Genomic DNA, 17,392 nt, shown 5'->3' with positions numbered 1-17,392 from the left:
TTACTGGTTAGCTGGCTAGCATAACCCATTTGTCATTTTATGCCTTTTTTGTGGTGGAGTGGTGTACATCTTGTGTGTTTGTTTTTAAAGAGATTGACCTTGAATTTATAAGATCCTTCCTATTCTGTCATGTCAAATCTAAAATCTGTTAGGGTTTGGGTGAGCTTGATCCAAGTTAACATTTTCTCCAATGTGCCTTACAAAATGAAGGCTGAATCAAATGTTTAGCAAAAGCTTTATTCAGTAACTTGTGTTCAGATCAGATTTATACATGTCAGATTATTTTTTCCTTCTGTTCACAGCTTCCAGCAGATCTTACCAAGATGCATCTTACAGACAATCCACATCCACAGGTGACTCATGTCCCTTCCAGCCAGTCTGGGTGTAGCATTGCCAGTGACTCTGGAAGCAGCAGCTTATCGGATATCTACCAGGTATAATTGCAGAAGTTCCTTTTTTTTGCAGGGAGGGAACATTTGTATTGTAACATTCTGCATTTTCCCTTTTTAATATTTAAAAGGGTAGAATAGTACCTCATTAATGCCACTTTCACTTCCATGCAATACATTTAAGCAAGTACTGTAGGTTAGATGTTGGGTGCATATCTGATTTTTCAGGTCAGTGCAGAATTTTATCTAAAGCTATTACATTTTGGCACAGTTTTGTTTTTTTTAAAAAAATCTTTACTAATCGGTATGCATTGACATTTTTTTCTTCATTTTACACTCCTATTCTTTGTGCATCTCAGCTGCTTTTCTTCCCTCATTGCCACCTCCTTTGGCAATGAGGTAGGTGAAACTGACCATTGGAAGTGGTATGCAGTGGAGTTGTAGCTATGTCAGTCCCAGGATATTAGAAAGATGAGATAGGTGAAAGAATATCATAATTAGACCAACTTCTGATGAGAGAGAGACCATCTTTTGAGCCACATGGAGCTCTTCTTCAGGTCTGGGAAAGGTACTCCTACGTCACAGCAAAATATTACTTTTGCTAAACAATCTGTTCCACCTTGCATTTTGCAATGACACTAGGAGTACCTTTCCTAGACCAGAAGAAGAGCTCTGTGTGGCTTGAAAGCTTGCCTTTCTCATCATCAGAAGTTGGTCCAATAAAATATATTACCTCCCCCACCTTGTCTCCATAAGAAGTAGTGACAGAGAGAGAGCAGTGTAAGGTTAGCAGTCGTGTTTTCACTTATTTTTATAAGAGTGAAATAAAGTCCAGGTTTGTATTAGTTAAAAAATGTATTGTTATGAAAAACAAGAGTGGAATTAAGATGCAGGGTGAAATATAGTTAGGAGTCAATGCACAGCCCTGAACACCACTTAACACATGCCTTGTATGCGACCTACATACGAAGAATTGTATATAAGCATTTCTTCCGTCTTTATTATTCATAAAAAGCTTGATGGTTTTTTCCCCTCCTGCTGCTAGGTTTTTTCTTAAGCTTAAAAATATTAGGAATGTCAAATCTTGTCTTTCCTGTTTTTTTCCTTGAATTCTTTTTGGAGGACCAGAGAAAGTGCATTGGGAACTTTGTTGACACATGATCAAAGAGGCAGGAGTGTTTTAATCTTTAGAGAAGAGATTTTCTTCTGTCTTTTTTTAAACTTTTGGATGAAATCACATTAACAAAATCAAGCAAGAAAACCATGTTTAAACAGTATGAATAAAAATAACTTTTACTTTAATTTAATCAGGGTTCATTTGCTTGGTACTCGTGATATCAATTTACTTGTTCTTCAGAGATCGATAGTCTTCAGGGAGAAAATAAGTGGACCTGCATTTACAGTTTAAAAAACAAACAAGAAAAAGTTTTTGCATTTTGTGTATTTGTGTCCGGAGCGATGTTCATATTTTCTTTCAACATCAGGATGATGATGCAGTAGGGGCATTCCCTCTCCATTCTTCCTCATTTTCAGGTCACAAAAGTGACCTTTAGAGTCTTGTCATTTCCTTCAATGGGCCTGAACGTCATCAGGTGATTGATCTTATGTAAGTTATACACATTCCTCGAGAGTGATTTTTAATATTTATTCTATGTGAATGACATATTCTATTCTCAAAATACATTCAGACTAAATTACCAGCTCCATGCTAGACAAAATGAAGTCATTTTCAGTAGTAGAATATAAGGGTTCCAGTATTGCTTTGCAGGAATGGAAGGTAAATAAGCTCTGCGCAGTGCATTATGGATTAATCTATATACTCGTCCGTGTTTTGACCAATAATCAGGTATTGTCAATTGAAGCTGTTTGTACAGTGTCTCAGTTATGGGGCTAGCTGCACTTCTGTCCCCAAGGTCTTAAGCTTTTTGAAATCAATATATTTGAAAATGTGGAAATCATACACAAATATTTACATAAATGGTATTCTATTATTGTTTAACAACGAGATTAATTGTGATTAATTTTTTAATCTCTTGGGAGCCCTAGTTTGTAGATTAACATGTACCATCTAAATTATTAAAATTTGCTAGCATAATCTGATGAATAAAAAATTATATGTTAGAGTAACACAGGAATTAATGCTCAGATAATGCTTTAGTATGGTAACTATTTTTGTATAATCATTTATTAATTTAATTAATCCAGATTACCCTGTCAGATCCAAGCAGAGTAGAGGCTCTCTATGTAGAGATCATCCTTCCTGCATGGAAGTGACCCTCTGTGACACCATTCTACCTACTCCAGACCCTAGAGAGGGCATATGAATCCGGGAACCTTGCAGGCTGCAATAGGCAGGCCAGAGTAGTGTCACATCTTCTGTCCCTACAGAGATACTTCAGACAAGATAATATCTTCTCAGTCTGTATTGTTCTATCCTCAGAACCCATGCTGCTGGAGGGCATGGTGATTTGGAGGCCTTAGGCCTCTTGTAATTTCCTTAAGGGTCTGGCATTTGGATATGTATCATGTGGCTTATCCTACTGGGAGTGTGCTCCACCCCGTCATAGAACTGTTTTTCTCCCTCTCTCCTGTGGGTTTAACCTACAGGTAGAGATGATTGGAATCATTATTTATATTGTTTTTCTGTGGTGTAGTGGAACCCACAACGTATAAACTATAGCACTATGCACCTATATAGGATAACACAGTCCTGTTCCCAAAGCACTTAGGCTTAGATCCTGAAAGATTTTTTAGGCACCTAACTCCCATTGATTTCATTGGGAGTTAGGGGCCTAAATACCTTTGAGGTTCTGGGCCTTACAGTCTAGGAAGACAAGTAATAGACAAAAGGTGAAAGTGAGCAGAAAACAAAATGTCTGCATTTGGGTTTTATTTTAATTTTGTATCAGATATGTTCACGTCTTCTTTAAGTATGTATTTTTAGTTGGCTAGTTTCTTGTGGATATTATAAACATAGAAATGTCTATCAAGAGATTCTGGTTCTCTTTGCAGAGTTTGTAGGCGGTTGATCATTCCAACTTTAACTTATAAACCCATAGCAATATTTTCACTGTTTTTATAAAATTCTACTGATGTATGAATATAACATTACGTAATATTTTAATGGTGTAGCATTTCATAGTATTGTGTAATGCATCAGTCTGTGCACAGTGCTCATACAGTATGGGATAGTATGTTGAAATTACAAAGAATCTATTGCTTTCATTATTTAAAACGTGGTCAGAACATAAGAATGGCCATACTGGGTCAGACCAAAGGTCCATCCAGCCCAGTATCCTGTCTACCAACAGTGAACAATGCCAGGTGCCACAGAGGCAGTGAACCTAACAGGTAATGATCAAGTGATCTCTCTCCTGACATCCATCTCCACCCTCTGACAAATAGAGGCTAGGGACACCATTCCTTACCCATCCTGGCTAATAGCCATTAACGGACTTAACCTCCATGAATTTATCTAGATCTCTTTTAAACCCTGTTATAGCCTTCACAACCTCCTCAGGTAAGGAGTTCCACAGGCTGACTGTGTGCTGTGTGAAGAACTTCCTTTTATTTGTTTTAAATCTGCTGCCCATTAATCTCATTTGGTGGCCCCTAGTTCTTATATTATGGGATTAAGTAAATAACTCCTTATTCACTTTCTCCGCACCTCTCATGATTTTATATACCTCTATCATATTCCCCCTTAGTCTCCTCTTTTCCAAGCTGAAAAGTCCTAGCCTCTTTAATCTCTCCTCATATGGGACCCTGAGAAGAACCTTCTCTGAACCTTTTCTAATGCCAGTATATCTTTTTTGAGATGAGGAGACCAAATCTGTATGTGGTATTCAAGATGTGAGCGTATCCTGGATTTATATAAGGGCAATAAGATATTCTCTGTCTTATTTGGGGGAGGGATAGTTCAGTGGTTTGAGCATTGGCCTGCTAAACCCAGGGTTGTGAGTTCAATCCTTGATGAGGTCTGGGGCAAAATCAGTACTTGTTCCTCCTAGTGAAGGCAGGGGGCTGGACTCAATGACATTTCAGCATCCCTTCCAGCTCTGTGAGATAGGAATATCTCCTTATATTTATTATTCCTTTTTTGAATGATTCCTAACATCCTGTTTGCTTTTTTGACTGCCGCTGTGCACTGCGTGGACGTCTTCAGAGAACTATCCACAATGACTCCAAGATCTCTTTCCTGATTAGTTGTAGCTAAATTAATCCCCATCATATGTATAGTTGGGGTTATTTTTTCTAATCTGCATTACTTTACTTTTATCCACATTAAATTTCATTTGCCATTTTGTTGCCCAATCGCTTAGTTTTGTGAGATCTTTTTGAAGTTCTTCACAGTCTGCTTTGGTCTTAACTATCTTGAGCAGTTTAGTATCATCTGCAAACTTTGCCACCTCACTGTTTGCCCGCCCCCCTTCTCCAGATCATTTATGAATAAGTTGGATAGGATTGGTCCTAGGATTGACCCTTGGGGAACACCACTAGTTACCCCTCTCCATTCTGAAAATTTACCATTTATTACTCCCCTTTGTTCCCTGTCTTTTAACCAGTTCTCAGTCCATGAAAGGATGTTCCCTCTTATCCCATGACAAGTTAATTTACGTAAGAGCCTTTGGTGAGGGACCTTGTCAAAGGCTTTTTGGAAATCTAAATACACTATGTTCACTGGATCCCCCTTGTCCTCACGTTTGTTGACCCCTTCAAAGATCTCTAATAGATTAGTAAAACATGATTTCCCTTTACAGAAACCAGGCTGACTTTTGCCCAACAATTTATGTTCTTCTATGTGTCTGACAATTTTATTCTTTAGTATTGTTTCAATTAATTTGCCCGGTACTGACGTTGGACTTACTGGTCTGTAATTGCAGGGATCCCCTCTAGAGCCCTTTTTAAATATTGGCATTATGTTAGCTATCTTCCAGTCATTGGGTACATAAACTGTTTTAAAGGACAGGTTACAAACCATAGTTAATAGTTCTGCAATTTCACATTTGAGTTCTGTCAGAACTCTTGGGTGAATGCCATCTGGTCCCAGTGACTTGTTACTGTTAAGTTTATCAATTAATTTCAAAACCTCCTCTAGTGACACTTCAATCTGTGACAATTTCTCAGATTTGTCATCTACAAAGGATGACTCAGGTTTGGGAATCTCCCTAACATCCTTAGTTGTGAAGACTGAAGCAAAGAATTAATTTAGTTTCTCTGCAGTGCCTTTATCATCTTTAAGCGCTCCTTTTGTATCTTGGTCATCCAGGGGCCCCACTGTTTGTTTATCAGGCTTCCTGCTTCTGATTTACTTAAAAAACTTTAAGTTTACCTTTTGAGTGTTTTGGCTAGGTGTTCTTCAAACTCCTTTTTGGCTTTTCTTATTACATTTTTACACTTAATTTGGCAGTGTTTATGCTCCTTTCTATTTACCTCACTAGGATTTGACTTCCACTTTTTAAAAGATGCCTTTTTATCTCTCACTGCTTCTTTTACATGGTTGTTAAGCCACGCTGGCTCTTTTTTAGTTCATTTACTGTGTTTTTTAATTTGGAGTAGCTATTTGGAGTAGTTAAATGGTTATCATGCAAAAATGGTAACCAATTTAAGAGTTTAAGTTAGGGAGTTCTAAGAGTTTCTTTTAAAAACAATAAATACAAAATGTGAAGATACTGTATTGGTTGAGCGAGTGTGAAGAAAACAATTTATTTTAACAAACTTGCACTCTGAAAATATTAGGTAAAATAATATTGAGCTTTGGAAATCAGTTTATTTTCTTGTGAATACTAATTTTTTTCCATGTGTAGTAGTGGTAACGTTTTAAGTTCAGCAACAAAAGTAACATCAGCAAAAGAAGAGTAGTGTTTTGAACACAAAAAGTTTGATTAAGGTGAACTAAACTTGAAATTAAACATTTTAATTTATGGAACCGTAAAATTGTTTATAGAATCTTTTTCATTTCTTTCCGATGGTTGGTGTGATGCTAATGACAGAAGGAGAGGTCAGGAGAGGAAAGGAAAGGGAGATTGAGAACAGTGAAAAATTTTGTTACCTCTTTTGCAGTTTTGTTAACATGGCTTAGATTTCTACATGCGATAGTGTTGAAAAAGAGTTTCGCTGATCCCGGCTATTTCTGTCTCCAGGATGTTAAACAGGAAAAGAACACTCCCCTGTTGAATCCTAGATGAGCAGAAAATTACTGCTGTCTAATGCTATATAGTCGGAGAAATTCTCATAAACCCTTAATTGATTTCACAAACAATTGAAAATAAGTAATTTAAGACTTTTTTCCCATCATTGCTAGAACAACGGATGTAGACAGAGCTTTCAAACTGACTGTCCATGGTGTTGTGCCTATGTCTCTAACATCAAATGAATGACCACAGCTGACTGTTCTCATTTTATTTGTATACATTTTCATAGTAGCAATAAGACCCACCAGATGGTGAACTTTCAGCCAGATATTTTCTTTCTCTTGTGGATAAAACTCAGTGTTTCATTTCTTGTAATGCTTCCTGAACAAAAAGATAAGCAGAGCTGTGTGAAATAATCAGATTTAATCTAAAACCTAACCCATTTAATCCTCCAGGAGAACAGATATGGCTCAACTAATTTCCAATACCTGTGGAAAAAACTGCAGGGTACAGTTCACAAGCAGCTTTCCATTTGTGCAGGGAAGAGTTCACACAGCCACAGGGTATTTCATTCAAACACCTTAACTTTGTTTAAAAAGTTTGGGGTTATTAATTACTTTTGCTGTAATTTCAGACTTCACTATTGTAGTTTTGTTTAGTCAGTGCAGCGAACAGAACATGAAAACAAAACCAGTGACATTATATGAATGCCTCCTAGAATATTAGGATATCTCTCTCTAGACGAAGAGATAGGGTTAGATCTGGAGCAGAACACTGCACTTGAGGAGGTAGGCATTGTTTATGGTACTTCCCCCTTCCACAATCTGCCCCAAATTCTGGGAACTGCTGGATGTTGAACTGGCCCAAGTTTGTCTTCTCAGGGCTGCACTTACACACACTGGCAGGTAATAGCCCTCAAGGAGCTGATCTGCCAACAAGGATTACTGGAGCACTTCGTGCTCCAACTCTGCCTGTTCCTATCCCTGACACACACCTTGCCTGTGCCCAGCCCACCCTGGAGCAACCCCTACACTACAGGAATCACCAGCTACCCTCTTTGGGTAACTTTAAGGGCTTGTCTTCACTACCAGGGAGATCGATACTGCTGCAATCAATGCAGTGGGTGTCAATTTAGCGGATCTAGTGAAGACCCTCTAAATCGACAGCAGAGCGCCCTCTCGTCGACTCTGGTGCTCCACCTCTCCAAGACGAGTAATGTAAGTTGATGGGAGACTGCCCCCTATGGACACAATGCAGTGAAGACATCATGGTAAATTGACCTAAGCTACATCGATTCCAGCTATGTTATTCACATAGCTGGAATAGAATAGTGTAACTTAGGTCGACTTACCCTAGTAGTGAAGACAAGCCTTAAGTCTGTTGAGAGCTGCTGAAGCAGCACAAAGGGAACTTAAGAAGAGTCAAGGAGCTGGCCCTTTGAATATATAGCTATTCATGAATCTATAAGTTCTGACTTGCTTCGAGTGCTACAGAAACTGTGTTGGTCAACAGATTGCAGCATGCTGTTTTTAAGATCAAGAAAATACATAGATTAATTTAATTCAAAACTATTAATTAAAATGTATTTATTTTGCATGAAGTGGCAGTTTTTAAATTTTATCTTAAAACTTACCTTGTGCCTATTGCTGTAAGTGCATTGGAGTACTTTTTGCAAAATTTTTTAGTTTAGATAGAAACGGAGGAAGTTAAATAGTCATGTATGACAACGTCCTCAAGGACACCCAACTGATCCCTATCATCTTTGAGAAAAGAGTCTGGTTCCTAGTTTAATAAGAGTTTTATGTATCAAATGTAAGATCTTGCACTGCCTTTGTAAGCTGTCACACTATTATTGATTGTCAGAACTTGATTTACCTTCTTGCTATCCATTTAGTTGTGCCATTCTCCTTGTTTTTCTTTGCATCTTCATCTCTTCCATTCAGCACTTTTGGTGCTGGCTGTCAGAGCTGTTGTGCAGCAGTGCTCCCAATCAGTGTTGTGATTCTAACATTACAGTGAGTTGGGCCATAAGAGCTTTGACCGTACCTTGAAAGTTAATTCCTAAGAAAATGACCTAGTCTACTCGTGGAGAAATTTTGCACCACTGTGCGCATGCAGAATTCATGTTTCTCACAGATTTCTTTCCTTCCCTGCAGAAAAATGACTTCTAACAGGGAAGCAAAGGGAAGCCGCAAGAGCAGTCATGCGCCTGTCACCAGCAGCCTGGTCCCATCGTTTCGGGCGCCCGGTGCAGCCGTCTAAGAGATAAATCACCATGGTGGGGCTGGGGATGCCCCGACTGGCGGCTCGTACCCTGCACCAGGCTCAGCTGATAGTCCCAGCTGGGCTGGGGGTAGGGGAGGACAGGACTACTACTTCCCCTGCAAGGAGCATCTGGGGTTTGGTCATACCAACCCCCAGAAACCTCCCTTGGCTTCAGGAAGCTCTGCACCACTTCCATTGCCCCCTACTTCCTGCCCCCATCGCTCCTCAGCTGCAGAGGGAGCAGTCACTATACAGGAGTTGATCCCCTTTCCGCCTAACCCCTGTGCATCCAGAACCCCGCCATGCCCAGAACCCCCACCCCACCGAGCTCACCTCACTTGAACCCTCACCCCGCTGAGCTTCACCCCCTTGCAGCCAAACCCTGCTGCTGAACTCCACTCCCTGCACTTGGATCCCCCCACTAAGCCCCACCACTCTTGCATCTGGATCCCTATCCCTGCACCCAGGTCATCCTCTGAGCCCCACACAATGAAACCCCAACATGCCCCCCCTCCCTGCACCTGGCCACCCCAAGAAGTTCACTGCACACACCCCCCAGACTCCACTGAGTCCCAGCCAGACCCCTGCCTCTCCAAGCCCCACTCCCCCAATACCTGATTCCCTGCACCCTGACCCCCACTTCCCGGAGCTGCCCGCACCCAGATTTCCCCACACACAATCCTTGCACCCCACACCTGGATCCCCACACACTAAGTCCCTCCACACTTGGATCCTGCTGGGCTGAGCCTGCCTGTCCCACACCTGGATTGGGAGCTTGGGCTGGGCATGCGTGTGAGAGACTGTCTCTCTCACTTGCTGTCTTGGTGCACCTGACACAGAGGGACAGGAATCTGGGGTGTTTCAGGCTTAGCCCTGGCCCTTGCCTTGTGTCAGGGTTGGGTGCAGCCTTGCCACCAAGTTCATGTCCAGGGGGAAGGCTACAGGATGTTCTCCCACCTCTATGTAGCCAATGGCCTCTGCTCCTCACTGCCATGCTGGAGCCTCCACATTTATTTACTGACAAAATATGCAGAATTTTATAATATTGTGCTTAGAATTTTAAAATTTTTGGCACTGAATTCCTTTAGGAGTACCAGTCAGTGTGTATAAAGTGCCTTTCACTGAGAACTTCTATGTCGCATTCCAGTGTGAAAGATAATGTGTAGTGTGAATTTCTTCCTACAGTGACACCACAAGGTGGGAAAATATGAGAGAAAAACTGTTCTTTAGAAGTACAGTTTAATCTAATCTGAAGCTACAAATGCTGAAATGCATCATTCATTATCAAATGGTTATTTCATAATGCCACTACAGAACAGAGTGAAGGTTACCTGAGTGCCTCAGCTATACATTTCTATATTTACGAGCCTTTTTCTGGATTTCAGTTATGTGTAATGTTACTCTGAATTTCTTGGATTTGTACGGCTTGGTTCTAGAATAATTAAAACATTAATGTAATGTTTTTTACCCTTTAAGTTACTGATCTTAATTTAGCCTCCCCTTAAAAAAAACATCAGGTACTTATAATTTCTACATTGCTGTGATTTTACTCTCCATATTTTAACTATTAAGAAATTACAAACTATTATAGCATTTTACCTTGGTTCTTGAGGACCACAAGATCACAGCTTTGATGTAATACTTCCCTTCTTGCCATGGATACTGTCAGCATTTCAGAGAATAGAGCTGGTTGTTAACTTGTTCTATCTATGTTGCTTTCTCATTGCCTGCTGAGTTGACATACCTCTTGTTTTCATTTAAACTTTAAATATCTCTGCTGTGTAATGATAGTGACTGAAGCTGTGTTCTTTCCCCTTTGGCAAATTGGGAGACTGAAACGCAGCATCATGATGTGCTAACAGTTTTTAGACAGCTGAAACTTTGGTCCTAAATAGCTCTACATGCCTCTGAAATATATTTTGTTTTAATAATATTAGGGTTCCTTCGTAACTTAAATGCTTTATAAGAGTTAAAAGTTCCAAAAGTTTATTGGAACATACTGATGATGTCTGTATGTTTTTAAGAAGATTCGAGTCTGTGTTTTTAAAAGAAATCAGGCTAAAAGGAAGGCACGCCATTCTGTGGCACTATTGTGAATTAAGGAGATTGTCTGAAAGGCCATTTCTTCATTCCTCTTAGACTATTTCCCTGGAATAGGCTAGCTTCTGTAAAAAAACAAAAACAGAATAAATACGTCTCCAACTAATTTATGTGGAGTTTGGACTTGAAGGCTTTTCTTATCATTGATCTAGTATTGGTTAATAATTAATGTTCATCCACAATGGTAAACAAGGTGACAACTGCTGACCTTTTCGTAATTGACATTTGCTTAGAATCGTTGCTCTTACAGTAGTTCTACTTAATATGAAATGAAGTGTTAAATCATTCATAGAGTAGATTAAGTTGCTATTTTTATTTTGGTGCTGCTTTGTGAGACTGATGCATTTTATTCTCTTAAGGAGTAAATACTAGTCTGTTTAAAGTACTAAACATTTTAGCTCTTAAGAGTCTTCCAGATCTACAACATAGGTCAATCCGGAGGGCATAGCTTTTTGCAAATGCAGTTGTGTCACCTTGTTGTTTGTACATTTTGTATATAAATGTGTGTAATTACAGGGTTGTGTTTGTTTTATGTAAAATTGAAAACTGAAAACTAAAGTTTGCTGTCTGTGAGAACTAGAGTTTGACCTTCCAGACATGATGTATAATGCCCATGGTTTTACTCAAGCCTTTTTTATTTTTATTTATTTATTTTTTGCCTTGGGTAAATGCTAGTTCATTAATAGGGTTCCTTGCACCTTCTCATCCTGCAGGTCCTTATTTGTGTAATGGTTTTGTGGAGATGAGTCAGTGATTTCATTCTGCTGGTTATTATGGGATGGTGGCATTTTGACTGGTTATTATTGCCACTGAATGTATCAGAAATTAAAGAATTGTGTATTTATTATGTAAATGTGCTCACAGGCTATGCAACCGGCACACGTTCTGTTCATTGAAAAATAAATGAATTTTAGTGGATTTAACAGTTCATCAAGGAATTTTGAAGTTGACAGTGTGGTATCATTCTTGGCAGCAGGAACAGCTGTTTCTACAGATAGCTCAATGTGTGCTGTCCAAAGCCCCCAGATTTTCTCCCATCACTATATAACCTGTGAAGACTTTGTGGGCCATCTGTAGGTGGTCCTTGGGACACAGTTTAAGAACCATCTATTATTTCTTAGGTAATTATTTGTTTACGGGCATAGTAGACTAGGGCATAACAAAAGAAAGTTCACTTTTACCCTTGGGGAATGACCTCACCGCACATTAAGTGGTGGAGGCTGTTGTCTGGCTTGTAGGCAAACATGTCACCCTACAGAGCCAGAGTGACTTGTTGTGGCAATTTCAGACTGGGTCTGTGTGGACTATCATTATATCCGGATTGCTCAGAGATCTGGAAGGTGGTGATTGCTTCTTGTCCCTCCCCCTTATGCATTCCTGAAGCGGTTGGATGCAATCTAGCACTTCTTCCTTTTGCCTATAGAAAGAAGGGTTGCATGTCTTTTATTGGCTGATTGTCACCTAAATCAGAAAAAAACAGAACCAAATAAGCAAACCTCCTCCCCTTATTCTGCATATATGCTTAAGCTTTAGTATTTGAGCTTGAGCTTGTCAAACTGGAAAGTGAGGTCCACAATCTGTGTTGCTCTGGTTGAAAAACACAATAAAAATTCAGGCTAATTAGCTGTAGAAAGGCTAGAAATCATTGAATAAGGTGCTGTGCTGTTCAGACTCTCTCCAAACACAGTTTGCACTTGGGCTTAATTCCAAAGCAGTTAATGCAGGGGTGGGAAAACTATGTCCAGGGAGCTGCATCCGGCCCTTCAAGTGTTTTAATCTGGTCCTTGAGCTCCTGCCAGGAAGCAGGATCTGGGGCTTGCCCTGCTCTGGCGCTCCAGCTAGGGAGCGGGAGCGGGGGCTTGCCCCACTCTGCACATGCTGTGGTGCTGCGTGGCTCCCGGAAGCAGCGGCATCTTCCCCCTTTGACTCCTACGTGTAGGGGTAGCGAGGGGACTCTGCACACTGCCACTGCCCCAAGCGCCTTCCCTGCAGCTCCCATTGGCTTGGAACCACAGCCAGTGGGAGCTGCAGGGACAGTGCTGTGGGCAGGACGGTGTTTAGAGCCTCCTGGCTGCCCCTCTGTGTGGGAGCTGGAGGGGAGGCATGCTGTGGCTTCTGGGAGCTGCTTGAGTTAAGTGCCACCCAGAGCCTACACTCCTGAACCCCTCCTGCCCTCCAAACCCCTTGGTCCTAGCCCGGAGATCCTCCTGCTCCGCCAGCCCCTCATCTTGAGCCCCACCCCAGATCCCGCACCCCCAGCCAGAGCCCTCATCCTCCCTGCCCCCTGCACCCCAACCCTCTGCCCCAGCCCGAGCCCCTTCTCGCACCATGAACTCCTTATTTTTGGCCCTACTCCAGAGACTGCATCCCCATCCGGAGCATATAAAAGTCTAAATGTTTATTAGGGCTGTCAATTAATCGCAGTTAACTCACGTAATTAACTAAAAAAAAGTAATTGTGATTTAAAAAATTAATCTTGATTGATCGCACTGTTAAAGAACAGAATACCAATTGAAATTTATTAAATATTTTGGATGTTTTTCTACATTTTCATATATATTGTATTCTGTGTTGTAATTGAAATCATAGTGTATATTATTTTTATTACAAATATTTGCACTGTAAAAATGATAAACAAAAAATAGTATTTTTCAATTCACCTCATACAAGTACTGTAGTGCAATCTGTTTGTTGTGAAAATACAACTTACAAATGTAAATTTTTTTGTTTGTTACATAACCAATCAAAAACAAAACAATGTAAAACTTCAGAGCCTACACTCAGTCCTACTTCTTGTTCAGCCAGTTGCTAAGACAAACAAGTTTGTTTACATTTACAGATAAGGCTGCCTGCTTCTTGTCACTAGAAAGTGAAAACAAGCATTTGCATGGCACTTTTGTAGTCTGCATTGCAAGTTATTTACATGTCAGTTATGCTAAACGTTTGTGTGCCGCCTCATGCTTCGGCCACCATTCCAGAGGACATGCTTCCACGCTGATGACACACAATTCTAGGTTTGTAAGTCAACTTTCATGATAAAGAGATTGCACTACAGAGCTTGTATTAGGTGAATTGAAAAATTCTATTTCTTTTGTTTTTTTTTTAATAGGGCAAATACTTGTAATAAAAAATAAATATAAAGTGAGCACTGTACACTTTGTATTCTGTGTTGTAATTGAAATCAATATAATTTAATATTTAGAAAAATCCCAAACTGTTTAAATGGTAATCCATTATTGTTGAACAGTGCAATTAATTGCACACACATTTTGTAATCGCTTGACAGCCCTAATATAAGAGGTTAGCATTTAATGCAATACATTGATATTGCTCACCACAATGCTTTGTTCTAGGAATGAGAAGATAAAATTGTAACTGATTGTGATTTAATCAATCAAAATTATTCCTTATAATGTAAATCAATGTTCAGTCTTCAAAAACATAAAAAGGTGCTAGGTCATGAGACAGAATGTACCTTTGTTACCCCAAATGCTCAGATGTTCGTGCAGTGTCTTCGGATGTGGCTCACTTCTGTCTGTTTCCCAAACAGGGACAGACTAGCTAAACTGCTATCACTGCGCAGGGCAGTGATAGCAGTTTACATTCCCTGGACTGATGGAAAGACCCATCCAGTGTCCAAGCAGGTGTTCTTTTTGTGCCCCTGCCACTGACGCTTACTCTCATGGTGAATGCCTCCTTAATAGGCTGGGGAGTTCAAGATTCAAGGCAAGTGGTCTTCCACAGAAGTCACCCTCCATATCAATCTATGAGAGCTAAGGGCTGTCAAGAATACCTGTGCAGACTTTTTGCCTTTCATCAAAAACATGTAAACAAAGGTCATGACAGACAATGTGACCTGTATGTTTTACGTAAATCACTGGGGGTGCCATATCTCCCTCCAAAGCACTCAAACTTTGAAATTGATGCATCCATTACAACGTGTTTATCTCAGCTGTCTGTCTACCAGGAACACTGAACGTGACATCTGACATTCTCAGTCGGAATTTTTCTCACAACCACGAATGGTAACTGAACTCAGAGGTGTTTCAAGACATATTTGCCCTTTGGGGAACCCTAATTACAGGTCTCTTCACTACTTACTGAAATAAGAAATGCCCTCGTTACTGCTCCAGGGCCAGCCTGGGGAAACGTCTGCTGGGAGACGCCCTCATCCTCCCATGTGACAAGGACCTTTTGTATGTTTTTTCCCTGTTTCCTCTTCTATCCAAGGTCCTGTTGAAAATTCAGTGAGAGAAAGCCAGAGTTATTCTGATTGCCCCCTACTGGCCAAGGCATGTCTGGTTTCCTTATCTGACAGATGGCAATATGTCCTCTAGTTCCTCTTTGCCCACCTGCTCTCTCAAAGCGACAGGCTGATCCTTCACCCCGACCTGCGGGTCCTCTGCCTTCAGGCATGGCTCCTTTTTGGTTCCAAGACTTAGAGGCAGAATATCTTGATGAGGTAAAAGATGTGTTGCTGCATAGCCAAAAGTCGACCGCTTGACATACTTGCCTACAAAAATGGAAAGGATTCCAAGTTTGGTGTCATTCTAAGTACATAGCTCCAACCTTGTCTTTCTTTCCTCTGATTTTAGACTACATTTTAGACCTCAAGTAGTAAGAACTCTCACTCAGCTCCCTTAAGGTACATCTTGTGGCTATAATGGCTTTCCACTGTCAGACGGCTACTCAGTGTTAGCTCACCTGCTGACACGTGGATTCCTTATCGGCACTGGGAATCTCTTCCCACGTGAGAGCACCCGCTCCAGTCTGGGATCTTAACCAAGTTCTCAGGGCTTTGGTTAGACCTCCCTTTAAGCCCATGGCAACTTCCTCTTTTTAATACCTGTCCATGAAGACACCATTTCTGTTTGCCATCACCTCAGCTAGACACACAGGAGAAATAGTGGCCCTAATGGCACACCCACGATACACAGTCTTTTTTTAAAGACAAAGTAACATTGAGGCTGCATCCCAAGTTTCTGCATAAAGTTACCTCCACTTTCCATATGAATCAACAGATCCATCTTCCTGTTTTTTCCCAAAACCACAAAGTGACAACGGAGGCAATTCTGGATATGGTAGCTGTTAGAAGAGCACTAGCATTCTACTTGGACAGGACTAAGGAGTTCAGGAAGTCCTCTAAACTCTTCCTTTTGTTCAGGGAAAAATCCGGAGGCACCGTGATATCAGCTCAAAGACCATCCAAATGGGTTTTGGGTTGCATTAACCTCTGTTATCAAGGACATAACCTGCTGCCTAGTCCGGGGTCTGTACGCACTCCATGAGGTCAGTTTCTACCTCAGTTGCATTCCTGTCTCAGCAATCTGCAAAGTTTTGAGCTTCTGCCCATGCTTTTGCAGAACATTATGCAAAAACTGGAGATTCAGCCTCCTACGCCATCTTCGGCTCCTCAGTACTCTGTAGTAACAGACTCCACTTTCAAGTCCCAGCCCTTAATGGGGGATACTGCTGTGAAGTCACCTACAGTTGAGCACCTATAGGGACACTACTGAAGAAGAAGAGGAAGTTACTCACTGCAAGAATCAGGCAAAATGAGATGATGTCATATCACAAAAGAGGAAGTTAGTCACCTTGTGAGTAATGATGATTCTTCGAGATGCATCCCCCTATGGGTGCTTTACAACCTGCCCTTCTCCCCTCAACTTTGGAGTTCTTCCTAAGGGGCTTTGCAGTGGAGAAGGAACTAGGGGTTGGGAAGTTGCCCGCGCACTGCTGGATAGCTTTGAGGAAGACACGGGGGAGGGGAGGGTGCATATGCAAACTGAATGAACACTAAATGACCTCACCCTACATGAAGTGGTGAGGGACGTTGTCTGTGTTGTAGAAGAAGGGTGTGGCCCCTTTAAAGGCAAGAGAGCCAAAAGGACTTGCTGCAGCAGCTTCAGACCAGGTCAGCATGCTGACCCATTTCTCCAATCCCCACTGGTGTCCAGAAGAGAGGCAAGATTATTTAGTTCCACTCAGTGTGAGAAAAGTCCTCTTTTGCCTATATCAGGTGGAACAACACCTACCCTCCCACCCGTTATGGTAGTCAAATACCAGGTTTTGTCATGATCCGCTGTGTTATGCTAATCGCTCCTTGCTTGGGGTCTGTGAAGGACTTTTTCCCTCCCTGCCGGATAGGCCAAGGTGGTGTTTTTTTTTCATCTTCCCCATATCAGATTGGGGGCTTATTTGGGGTAAACATGAAAAAGGGCTTAGGCTATGGTGTTGCAATTCATTATGTAGGTGTGCTGCAGATGTCCAGTGCAGGTGCTCTGTAGGGAAGAGAAACAGTGATCAGATGAAATGCATTGGTAAAGGATTTAAAGGATGTGTTCTTTAAAAGAGCAAAAATGAGGGATTTGTGGCTCCTGTGAATGGTATGGCAGGAAGCCAACCCCCTCCTTTGTAGCCTCTCTTCGGGGATGGAGAGTGGCTAGGTCCCAGTGGTAGGTTGGCTGGGGACCACGATGGCTCACTCCCTCTTCCCCCAGTATA

The 17,392-nt window shown here is 41.1% G+C and overlaps 1 protein-coding gene across 10 annotated transcripts in view; it reads left to right on the top strand.

Moving 5' to 3' along the window:
- Positions 1 to 17,392, top strand: part of RAPGEF6 (Rap guanine nucleotide exchange factor 6) — a 246,442-nt gene that overhangs the window by 151,814 nt on the left and 77,236 nt on the right. For all 10 annotated transcript variants that reach the window (XM_030573058.1, XM_030573049.1, XM_030573048.1 and 7 more), the window contains one exon: positions 303 to 434. In XM_030573058.1, coding sequence (XP_030428918.1) covers positions 303 to 434 — 132 coding nt within the window. The remainder of the gene's footprint in view (positions 1 to 302; positions 435 to 17,392) is intronic.

Source organism: Gopherus evgoodei, chromosome 8 (assembly GCF_007399415.2).
Source record: "Gopherus evgoodei ecotype Sinaloan lineage chromosome 8, rGopEvg1_v1.p, whole genome shotgun sequence".
NCBI classification, from domain to species: domain Eukaryota; kingdom Metazoa; phylum Chordata; order Testudines; family Testudinidae; genus Gopherus; species Gopherus evgoodei.
This window is presented reverse-complemented; position numbering and strand designations above follow the sequence as displayed.